We start from the raw sequence: 12479 nt of genomic DNA, 5'->3' as shown, positions 1-12479 counted from the left end.
TAACATTTTAAAATATTCGACTTTTCCAAATAAATTATAATACGCTAGGTTCTACCATTTGAATATTAATTTACCTACATAGTTCATTTGTAATGCTGTACAAATAATTATCTGTACTTGTATTTGTATCGTGTCAAAGAGGTACTGTCTTTAGGCGTTTGTTTTTGACATCCCTTTACTCTTTGTCATAAACATTAAATTAAGGCAGACATAAACATTTTCTTGTATTACTTTTGTTTTGTTTATAATTTTTTTTTCATCTAGATGTAAACTTATGTTATTGTTAGAGAGTGAGCACGAAAGTGTGAGAAAAAGCATTGTATATTAAAAATATTAATTTAAAAATATTAATCATTTTTATTGTGAACAGTGTATGCTTTTGCTATGTAATTTATAGAAACACCATTACTCCTTGTAAAAATCTAGTTTAAGTTGAAATATTAAAGATGAAATTTTTTAAACTTATCGTTCACCAATGCAGCTTTAGTCGTGAGTTCTTGTATTATATAAGTAATATTAAATATATAAATATGTTGCTATAATCATTTCATATTTTTATAGCTGTAGATTTAATAATAAATACTAAAGACTACCCGGGTTTAAAAGAAAAAGATATCGTAGAAATCTATCATCCCGAAAATGATTATCCAAGATTACTTCTACAAGTTCCTAAAGTGGAAATTACAGGTCGTGCTGTTAAAGGTATTTTTTTTAATTTTTCTAATGTGAGAATTATTACAAACCAGGTTTATTTTTTTCGTATATAAGGGCTCGTTGTCAGTCTTACTCACTAGCAATGGTAATAAGTATTATCAGATACCACACAAGGTATCATATATCTTGCCTTAAAACATTTTTAATAAATCCTGCATGCTGTCAAATCCCTATATATGACCTATAATGAATTAATAATATGTTATTTAAATTATTTCCTTTGATGTGTTTTTAGATACTATCAGTGTGGAACAAAGCATTGCAACTACATTTCAGTTAAGAACTTTTGCTGATGTTTATGTGAATATTGTTAATGTAAGCGATGTAGCTTTAGATTCTGTAGAATTGACATTTAAAGATCAGTATCTGGGAAGGTCTGAAATGTGGAGATTAAAAAATCATTTGGTAAGAAGTAACTCTTATATTTAAGTATTATCATCATCATCATCATTTCAGCCATAGGATATCCACTTCTGAGCTAAGATATATCTCCCAGGTTTCCGATAGAACCCATTGTAAGCGGTGTGCATCCAATGTCTTGACAACTTTGACCAGGTTGTTTGTCCACCTTGTGGGTCCAGTGCAGTTTTTGCTGGATTGTGATCTCCACTCCAGATCTTTAAGGCCTGCTGCCATTCAAGTATTAAGATGTTAATTACAGAAAGAAATGGATTAATCCCTAAAAAAATAAAAAAAAATAATTTCTTCCATTGCACAGCTTATTAAATTGGGTGATAAAAATTCTTTTCATAGTTATAATTTAAGTATGTTGTGGAAAAATTTAATTGAATAAAAATTTAAGCACAGCTGAATTTAAAAGGTATAAAAAACATTAATTTTTATTTATACCTGTAAGTAATAAATGTTTATATAATCTAAAGCAAATTTTTCTAAAATTGATATTTCTGCTTATTAATGATAACTTATTTTTATCATAAAAATCTTGAGAAATTACTAGCAAAAGATGGGATAACTGCCTGCTAGTGAATAGGTTGTTAATAATAGTTAGTTTCAAAATAAGTAGTTAACTATATTATTCATCTATTTCTTAATAATAATAATTGGTAACTAACCCAAAAATTACTTCTTGCAAGTATGTATCTGATTATCCTAAATATTGATGGGTCAAGTGTAAGGTTTTTAAATATTTTGATAATACAAACAGTATATATAATACAATGTTCCTTCCAACACCACATCTATTCTTGTCACAATGTTTTAATTATTTTCAAATCATTGTCATTTAAATATAATATAAGTTATATATTACTATGATAACAGTGGACTCTGTTACAATGTAAACATTGGTGAGCTATATCCTTATCTGTTGTTTTAATTTACATAACAAATATGGGCTGGTCAATTTTGTTTTAAATTAAGAGACATTGAGTCAAAATATTTTTTTAATACCGTGTATTAGGTGTATTTTATTTATTATAATTATTTACTCTTGCAAAATGTGTGATGTTTTAAAATTTAACACATGTAGGACTCTATTGTTTAAGGGAAATCTGTGGGTGGTGTTAAGGGTGTTAAGGAAGCTATTTCTGTACCTGCGTTTTGTTGTCAATCCAACTTGGCCCTTCCTACTGTTAGCATTACCAAAATGCAGGGTCACAGTTTTGTACACATTACACTAAATACCTTAGACATTTGTTTGTGTAAGAGAGAACAGCTTTTGTATGGTTGATAAAATTCATTTGTTGATGCAAAAATAGTAGCAATGATAAAACCAGCAATGCATGAAACCTTGTGCCCTCTTGGGCGTCCTCTCATCGAAATGCTGGATGTGTATTGAGTGATTGCCCAAGCCAAGGTCTTTTCTTGAGGGCATTTGTACCTAGTCACTCCATAAAGTGTCCGTCTAAATCAATAATGTAATGGCACAAGTCTTGGATTTCTTGAACAGCTATTAAGCTGTTATAAAGAGTAGCCTTGAGCACTCTATCATTCCAAACCTCTTCATCATCCATACAACATCCAATGCTGGATAGAGGCCTTCCCAAAGATTTCCAAAAAGCCAGTTGGAAGCTTGCATCTAGCTTCTTCTTACAACCTTAACTAGATTTTCTACTATAACTTGGTGACATAATATGCTGATAAAAACTGGTGTATCTTAAAAAGGTAGCAGACAAACGGCACCAGTTATTGACAGAAAAGATGGTTTTTATTAAAAAATGTTGAAATTTGAGTTTAATAAAATCTTTTAGTCGAGATAATTTTTACCCATAGTTACTCAATTATAAAACAAAACTAGCTCTGAATATAAATGGATTTTTAGTAAAGTTATTCTTAATCTTGAAACAAAATAAAGAAATTACCATCTATCTCTTACATACTTTTTATGCAAATCTGTCTTTTAGGTAAGCACATGTGTGTATTTAAATAAGAAAATTGAATATTGTGGAGGAGCCATCCGATGCCAGGTTTATGAAATGTGGTCACAAGGTGACAGAGTCGCATGTGGTGTGATCACAGAGGATACAAAGATTGTATTTAGATCTTCGACTTCTATGGTTTATCTTTTTATACAAATGTCATCTGAAATGTGGGATTTTGACATCCATGGTGATTTATACTTTGAAAAGGCCGTCAATGGTTTTCTTGCTGATCTTTTTGCTAAATGGAAGGTATGATTAAAGTATCTATTCCTTACAGAACTTCTAAGATTTATGTGATTATTTTTTATTTTATGTTTAGAGTTTCTGGAGTTTAATGTTCACGCTTTGTATTGTTGGCCTTTACGGCTACAATTGTTGTGTTAAACTATTTTCGCTTGAACAAATACATAAACGGGTGGCTCACCTCTACCCGCAAATCATGTATGCTAGTAATCTTGCTTTTAAGAAGGTTCACCTCCACCCGCTAAACGCCTATAAATGATTTACAGTTACCAAGGTCATGGGTAGCATGCTCATTTCACATAAATCAAAGTAACAAAAATAAAAGTTTTAAAAATCCCCCCGCAATAATTATAACATAAGGCTGTCCAACACCTCAATCCTACTTTTGACCATAATAGCTGCAAAGCACTCCAAAATGTTGGAAATATAAAAATAAACTGCAGTATATTTCAAAAACAATAAAACTGATATATTTTGAATGTAAATGAATGTATAAAACGATTATGATAGCCGTATTGGTTTTTATCACAAAGTAGTCAGTTATGAAGATGGGGTCTGTTACAATACAGTTCTACTAGAAGTTTAGAAATACCTAATTCTTAAAGTATTAGTCCATTCTTTAGAAAAGTTGGTTTATTTCTCTTACCCAATAATTTTACTACCAAAATAATGAAAACAATAAAGTTTTGTAAAGCATCCACTAATGAGACAAGAGCCATCTGTTGGAATGAGGTCAAAATCTACCAAGCAGTTAGTACCCTTGCTGAGTTGCTTTCACAGAATCTAACTTGTTTGAAAAGGGAAATCCCTCATACCAAGACTTGCTATTGTAAATAAATATTGTCTCCAGTATCCTCTAATTTTCAAATAATTGGTTGTTACAGAAATATGGTAGTAATCATGAAGTGACTATAGTTTTATTCTCCAGAACTTTCTATAAAGCGAAATCTTTAGAAGAATTTCCGCAACACATGAAGGAATGTTTACAGAAAGATTATAGGGGAAGATACTATGAAGATTTTTACAGGTCATCTATGGAACTGTAGATAATATAAGTGATTATTGTAAATTAATTCTTTCTATACATCAAAATATCAATTGAATTTCAGGGTTGCAGTACAAAATGAGAGATATGACGATTGGTCTAATGTTTTACTACAATTAAGAAGACTGTTTACAGATTACCAAAAAATAGTTTTACAGTATCATGAGAGACCAAACATGGAGATACCAACTGCTATAAATTCCACTGCAGCACAGGGAAACTTTCTTGAAGTATTAAACATGAGCTTAAATGGTAATTTCTCATCTTTAAACTAAAAAAATATTTAGTTCAGTCTTTATCCTAAATAATGAATTTCCCGTAAATTAGCGACAAAAAAAATATTTTCATATTACTACACTAACCTGTGACAGACATAAAACAGAAATCACACATATTCCTATTAATAGAAGAAAACATTACAGAATGCATAAAATTCGTTCACTTTTTTTAAAAGAAATAATTTTAGAAATACATTCTGATTTTAGCTTTGCGTGGAGTTATGGGATTTTCAGTATTACTTAATGTATAGTAATACTTAATGTATTTGTTATTATAAATGGTAAAACTTATGGCTAAAGTAATTATTAAGGAATCTTGTGATATAAATAATGCTATTGAGTTATAATAATAAGGAAAGCACTTAATGCAGTAGATTTAGTTGTAATGTAGCATTGAGTAGTTAAAATATCAGGTTCACACATAGTGTTACATTTGCAATATGTAAGCTATGGGTGATATATAAAGTCTGATACTATATATTACGTTTTAGCAAAATTACATTATTTACTTCCAAGTTTGTTCCTTTAATATTTATCATATTTGTGTAGTGATTAGCTACTATATATTACTAACGGTAATATGAAAAAAGGAATTAAAATTAATTTGATATTAATGGATTCGTTTTCAATGATGGCTTAGTAAACTCTGTGAAAGATTTTGAGTATCAGTAAAAGCTAATTAACTTGAAATTTTAAATGAATTAACAGGGATCAAAATGTATGTATGCATTTATATGCACTTTTGAATTCTCGATTGTTTTAACATTATAAGTGGGAACTACTTTCTGCCAAGAAGAGCCGGCTAGAAACCCAACAGAATTTGATGTTTACATTATAATATCACTCATGTAAATGAATCAACTAACCAAGTTCATCTAGAAACTCTGGAATGAGATAACATTATTTATTATAATAATACTCTTTTAGTTTTAGGTTTAAAACTAAAAGTATAAAGTGCTAAAATATCTTTAGGAAATTTATTATGTAAGTGTACACTCAGGACCATGAAAGATTTGTTAATTTTTGATTGAAAAATTAGTGCTTTACGATTTTTTTATTTCTTGTATTTGTCAAGTGTCAGACACTATTTTATGTATAAGATTTAAAATTTTGGCGCCATAAATGATATTAGTTTTTTTAAATAATTTACATGTCTTGATACAAGATATAAAATGAAATGAGTCCTTAGCCAGATTTCTACAAGATTGAAATAGCAAAATATTTTTGTAAATTTGTCTCCAATTTTAATTTCTAGTATATAACTGTCTTATATTTCAGTGTTTGAAAAACATTACCTAGATAGATGTTTTGACCGGACCGGGCAGCTAAGTGTGGTAATCACACCTGGTGTGGGTGTTTTTGAGGTTGATCGAGAATTAACAAATGTGACAAAGCAAAGAATCATTGACAACGGTGTTGGCAGTGATTTGGTGTGTGTTGGCGAGCAACCCTTGCATGCTGTTCCATTATTAAAATTCCACAACAAGGACAGCAATCTCAATTCAATAGATGATTATTCTATGCCTCATTGGATTAATCTGTCATTTTACTCAACTAATAAAAAAGTTGCCTACTCGAATTTCATACCGAGAATTAAGTTACCACCCAGAAAGAGTCAGGAGCCGTTGAAAAAAATGTACGAAGATGAGACAAAAGGAAAGTTGCTCAAGGAAGATGATTGTATGCACAATTCTATTTTCGATTACGATGCTTACGACGCACAAGTGTTTCAATTAACGCCTGCCCATAGTACATGGTAAAGTATATTGTTTTTTAATTAATTGACCGTTATATTACTGAGTCTGTGACTTCGGCAGCGTGTAACAGCTTTTAGCAATTTAACAAAATAATTTTTTTTCGTTTAAAATTTTTAATAGAATAAGAGTAGGCTAAGTAATTTCTTAATACATAAGCTACCTGCTAGTATAAGTCCTGTCAAAATAAGTCTAGCTATTTCAGAGAATAGTTGGAACAAACAGACAAACAAAACTAACAATGTAATTTATGTAATTTCATGTAGTAAAAAAAGGTTATTTTAATACCACAAACACACACTCCAACTTTATATGTTTGTTATATAGATACAGGCCTTCCAATAAATCAACGTTGAGCCAAAACCGCGTTATAGGGACAGAATGATTCAAGAAATTATTAAAAATGGGTAGACTATACTCTCTTGTAACATAGTTGATTAAAGTTGATTTTAGTCATAATTTTAAGTGGTTTTGAAAAGCGCTATTTTCTTTAAAATTCAGGTCATTACTGCATAAGTTTTTGTCTGTTTTTTACAGGATTTGTCTTGGTAATATTAAAATGAAAAAAAAAATTAAAGTGAATGTGGTTTTTGCCTAAGAATTAGAAAAAACATGACAGTGCATAACACAGTCTATTGAAGTTGGACGTAGCAATAATTTTTAGTACATGGTTTAACAAAATGTGCTTCTTAAAAATAAAATCAATCTATCTATTGTTGTAAATAAAGATTTCTTATAAATAATACAATGTTAGGTCTACGCTAAAACAAAAAAAACCTACGTTACATGTGTATTATTTGATTTTCTGTCCAGTGTACAAAGGGCGCCGCGCACAAAAAAGACTTCAGTCGCTGGTTTAGAAGGCATTAGTCGCAAGAGTTCTGTCACTCATCACAGAAAGATGTCGGATCCTGATATCCACCATAGCCTCGGCGATATTCTGATTGGAGGAAGTATGTACATTAGTGTTTATATATCTGTACATATATGTATATATAAGAGATTTCTACGTATGTACTCACTCATCATAATATTTCTGAAACCTTAAGGCTTAGAGACATTGAAATTTCGCAGGAATATTCCCTTGGTCTATTAGAGAATAGCTAAGAACGGAATATAAAAAAATCATATTTTCCTTTTGTAGGTGCTCTTGTTACTGCCAGTATTTTTGTTACCACGTTACAAATTGCTATGAAAAGATAGATAACCAAATACAAAAAAAGTACCAGTTATTTGATGTATATTGTAAATTTTCAGATAAATATGGCGGAATTGAGTCTAGCAGCGATACAACCGATTCGTCAACGTCGATAATCCGATTGTCACCACGAAGTTCTATTAATTCCAACAAACCAGTTATTAGGACCGGAAGAGCGCTAATTAATCCGTTCGATCCTTCCCATGTAAAAGTCAAATTGACGAGCAACCGGAGGAGATGGACACACATTTTTCCAAAAGGTAAGGCTTTTATTTCATTACAGGTATTATATTCACATAGTGCGCATAACAAATGCCCGCGAGGCCTTAAGATTGAATGTGACAAAGACCGGCGTCTTCAAAGTGGACATAAGACCATATTAAAGTCATCGAAAGTAACACAATTTTTCTTTTATATTTAAATCAAATTTGACAGAGAATTGAGGATATATAACGCGTTATACGGGGTCCTATAAGCTCGTTATAAGAGAATACACATACAACTAATCTACCGTTTTATAAAAAGGATCACGGCAAATAGAAAATATAAGAAATTCTTATGATGAACCATGCCTGTTTATTTTAGGGAACCATCCAAAAAAATTATGTATATTGATTGGCTCCATAAAGTGTCTTACTCATTTGAAAGTCAATACGATTAACAAACAGCGCGCACAGGCTCTGCTAAAAGCAGTTACTCTATTTCAGAGTACGTTCACGATAAAGAAAGATGCTTGGAAATGAATTGCTCAAATAAAAAAAAAGAATCATCAAAAATAAATAATTACAAACCCCACGGAGTTTCTTGTTTGTTTTTCTCGATAGATGGCGTCTTACTAACGTAAACTTTATTTTAAGCTGACGATTATAGATGATTGCATTGATCCCATATAATAAAGCTTCTATGACTTTGTTCGATTTCAGTACTTCAGTTATATTATATAACCATATATACCATCATTTGGTTAATGGTTTTGGCTTTATTGTCTCTTTTTGTTATAAAAGATTTTTGTATACAGGTCCTAAAGGTGTTTTAATCCAGCAACATCATTACCAAGCTCGACCTACCGGTGAACCTGCCTCTAGGAACGACGAAGATCGATGCGAATCTAATATGACCAAGGATAGTGGTTTATCCGTTATGAGCAACAGTCACCCCGTGTATCAGGTCGATGGTAAGTTAATTATTAAAAACTTGTATTGGATGTTATGCATTTATTCTTATTGAAGATTGGACAGATTGTCGTGTTTTAGTTATATATTATATAAGTGGCAGTTTGTAAAATAAGTTACCAGAAATTTTATCTCAACCCATCAGCCTTTCGTTGTCACACTATGTTATACTTTCTACGACACCACCGGAAATATTATGTCACGAAAACTTGATAAGGCAGGTTTACTTTAAAAAATTTGGATGGCCATACGAAAATATAGATTTTTTAATAACGAAATTAATTATTTCTTTATTGTTGATACATGATAGACAGGCGCCGCTTTCTTCTATATTCTGAGATATTTATAACGGACGATTTATATATATGTATGTAAATATATACACATTAATTCACTTTTAAGAATTCTCATAGTGTAAAAGTTGTATGGTGTTATTTTTAAAATAACAAGTGTTTTTTTTTATATATAGGCAACATAATGAGTAACAGAAAGCGCATGATAAGCGCATCCAGCGCTCTAGGTGTATTGGGGACTGCTGCGAGCGTACTGGGCACGGGTTCGAGCGGGATTAGTACGGTTTCGAGCGGATTAGGCACACCCTCTAGCACGCCCTCCACAACCAACAATGCCTCCTTAGCTTTGCTATGGGGAGCCACTGGTGAACAGGAATGGACTCCTGCTCTTACGACAGGTTAGTTCAACTTTTTTTCTCTAATTATTCGGCTTAGTAAAGATATTGCCAGTAATAATATTTTTTGATGATAGTAAATGAAGAAAGAAAATCGATTAACTTTGTTGAAATACTATGTGTGTTACATTTTTTCAGTGATGTCAAATATATTTATGAGCAATGTTGGCCCCGCGGGTTCGACTTCCGGGATACAATCTTATATAATTTACACTTTGTGCATTAATTACATAGGATTACTACTACGAGGGCCAAACTGAAAGTTTTTAGAACTGGCAACTTAAAAGCATTATATTAAAAAAATAAGTTTAAATTTTGAAAATAGAACTCTTTACCAATAATATTGAGTATACATTTCATTCATTTGTCATTTGTTTTACGATTTGGCGGCAAATTGAAAATTGTCTGTGCACGTCAGAATGAATTTAAGCCGAGAAAATTTTCGTGCAATGATTTTTTATGACTTTCGATGTCATATAAGTCAACAAGAAAGTTATGATAGACTTCGATTGGCTTTTCATGATGAAGCCCCATCTCGTGCCACAGTTTACAACTGGTTTAATGAATTCAAACGTGGTCGAACTAATCTCACCGATGATTTGCGTGAGGGACGGCCTTCTACAGCGACGACTGAAGACAATATCAGTGTTGTGCGGCGTATGATAGAGACTGACAAAAGAGTGACCTATCAGCAGATTCGGACAAGTCTAGGCATAGGTATGAGTCAAGTGCACAAAATCCTCCATGAACATTTAGCGGTCAGGAAGCTTTGTGCCCGCTGGATACCGCATAATTTGACCGAGGCTCAAAAACTCCGCCGTGTTGATTGGTGCCGAGAAATGATCCAAAAATTTAACGGAGGTGAATCAAATGCTGTGTTCGACATACTAACGGGTGACGAAAGCTGGATTTACTGTTATGATCCGGAAACCAAAAGACAGTCTGCTCAGCGGGTGTTTCCTTATGAAGAGTTGCCAACTAAAGTGAAGAGAGGTCGAAGTGTTGGAAAAAAGATGGTGGCCTCGTTCTTCGGAAAGACATGTCATTACGCGACAGTTGTCTTAGAGGATCAGAAAACGGTTAATGCAGAGTGGTACACTAACAACTGTTTGCCACTTGTCTTGGAAAAAGTTCGAGAGAAACGACCTCGCAGCAGGATCCTCCTTCATCACGACAATGCCTCGTCGCACACCGCCAGGCAAACGATCGACTATTTGGCGACCTCAGACGTGGAATTACTGGGTCACCCGCCGTATAGCCCCGACCTCGCACCCTGCGATTTTTATTTATTCCCGAAAATAAAAGAAAAACTTCGAGGAAAACATTTTATGGACGCCGAAGAAGCAGTGGCTGCGTTTCAAAACGCCGTCGAAGAGACCCCTAAGGCCGAGTGGGCAAGGTGCTTTTCTCAATGGTTCCATCGAATGCAGCGATGTATTGATGTAAATGGACGCTATTTTGAAAAGTTATAATAAAACTAATAACTTGCTAGAATGCTTAGTTTTTGATTTTCTAAGAACTTTCAGTTTGACCCTCGTCCTAAAAAACAAGTTTCCAGAGGAGAGACAGCAGCTTTCTCTGCGTGCCATAAAACCACACTGCGGTTGCCAACTCGCCTGCTAAGCATGGCGATTGTGGTATACCCCCCATAGATATTTTTAGGAGGGGTTTATGCTATGCATTGGGCGTCTATAGGCTGTAACGACGACGATATACTCGTATTTGTAAAATAAAATAATAATTATAGATAACTGAAAATTTTATAATTAAATTGCAATTTTTGTTAACAATTATTTTGATGTGGCATTTTGATAGTTACAGTGACTTGACGTTATTAGTTTTCTGATTGTATATAAAATTTTGTGTAATTAAACTAACAGCATCATTGAAATGTAGAGGTCAAAAACTATATATACATGGTATGATTATCGTTAATAAATTAAATTTTAAATACGTACACATACAAAATGTTTTTGCCCTCTGTTATATGTAGTGAGACATTGGGTGTTGTGTAGAACAGGGGTCGGCAACCTTGCCATTCATAAGAGCCATAGGCAGAAGTTTTTTTTTAAAACGTATGGATTCGAAAATTATCGATTTTTGATATTTCCCCATGATTGATTAACTAAAACTTTTATACAGTTTCCACTCGCTAGAAAAACCGTAACAAGCTGTCACGCTGACTTGGTTTGTTAGCGCTTGTGTTGACGATCTGAAATGTCAGTTTTTTTTGTAAATCATAGGGGATTTGTTGCAAGCGCTTACAACGTGCCCTACATGATTTTATACAATAACCTCGTTTCTGTACTTATATTACTTAGAATGGTTTTAATGATTTTTTATAATCTTCTACTTTCGCTGTTTTTTTCGTTTTGTTCCCTTGTATTTAAAATAAAAATAACTTATGCGAAATGGTCGAAATAATTCGAAGTTTCTTGAGAATAAACTAAAGCACTGAAGCGTTTGGATGACTACGTTTGGTTCAAAATCAAGCCAAAAGTTTATAGTGAGTTTGCGGCAAATGCTGAGCGTGCGGATACGGCATTATAATATTACTATAATACTCATTTTATATTTAATTAATAATATCTAAAAGACACCCTTGATAAAATGTAATTTCTCCTCGAATGTGAAGTATATCGTAGCGTTTCTTTGAAAATTACGGTTTCTTTTAATATAATTTAACTATTTATTAATTCAGTGTAGAAATTATTTTTGAAGCGAGCTCTAAACGTTTCGTGAGTGAGCCGCAAAACAATTTGTAAAAGAGCCACTGATTGTCGACCCCTGGCTCAGAACATTCTAAATGTATAAAATTATGTAATGTTCTGCGTGCGTTGTTTAACATTCATCTCATTTTGTAATGTTTCATGATTTCGCCGCATTGTTTGTCTTCATTCGCGTCGGATCGATTGCGGCGAAAAGCGAACCGAGCCATAGGTTTGATATCACATTGAATGGATTTGCAATTAGTAGCAATTACCGCAAGCCCTGTTTATTTAATAT

The 12479-nt window shown here is 32.6% G+C and overlaps 1 protein-coding gene across 1 annotated transcript in view; it reads left to right on the top strand.

Annotated features, from left to right (window-relative positions):
- The first annotated feature begins 298 nt into the window (after positions 1–298).
- Iml1 (GATOR complex protein Iml1) overlaps positions 299–12479 on the top strand; it is a 29931-nt gene continuing 17750 nt past the window's right edge. Inside the window, exons 1-12 of the mRNA XM_068773199.1 lie at positions 299–489; positions 562–702; positions 950–1119; positions 3078–3344; positions 4223–4365; positions 4448–4635; positions 5940–6417; positions 7229–7368; positions 7673–7873; positions 8632–8787; positions 9255–9476; positions 12399–12413. Of these exons, the coding sequence (XP_068629300.1) occupies positions 447–489; positions 562–702; positions 950–1119; positions 3078–3344; positions 4223–4365; positions 4448–4635; positions 5940–6417; positions 7229–7368; positions 7673–7873; positions 8632–8787; positions 9255–9476; positions 12399–12413 (2164 nt within the window). The 5' untranslated portion in view covers positions 299–446. The remainder of the gene's footprint in view (positions 490–561; positions 703–949; positions 1120–3077; positions 3345–4222; positions 4366–4447; positions 4636–5939; positions 6418–7228; positions 7369–7672; positions 7874–8631; positions 8788–9254; positions 9477–12398; positions 12414–12479) is intronic.

Source organism: Battus philenor, unplaced genomic scaffold (genome assembly GCF_028537555.1).
Source record: "Battus philenor isolate CCGP_79_NKW_IND1 unplaced genomic scaffold, ilBatPhil1.0.hap1 SCAF_6, whole genome shotgun sequence".
Lineage (NCBI taxonomy): Eukaryota > Metazoa > Arthropoda > Insecta > Lepidoptera > Papilionidae > Battus > Battus philenor.
The sequence above is the reverse complement of the archived record's forward strand: the minus strand, read 5'-3'. Positions and strand labels throughout refer to the sequence as shown.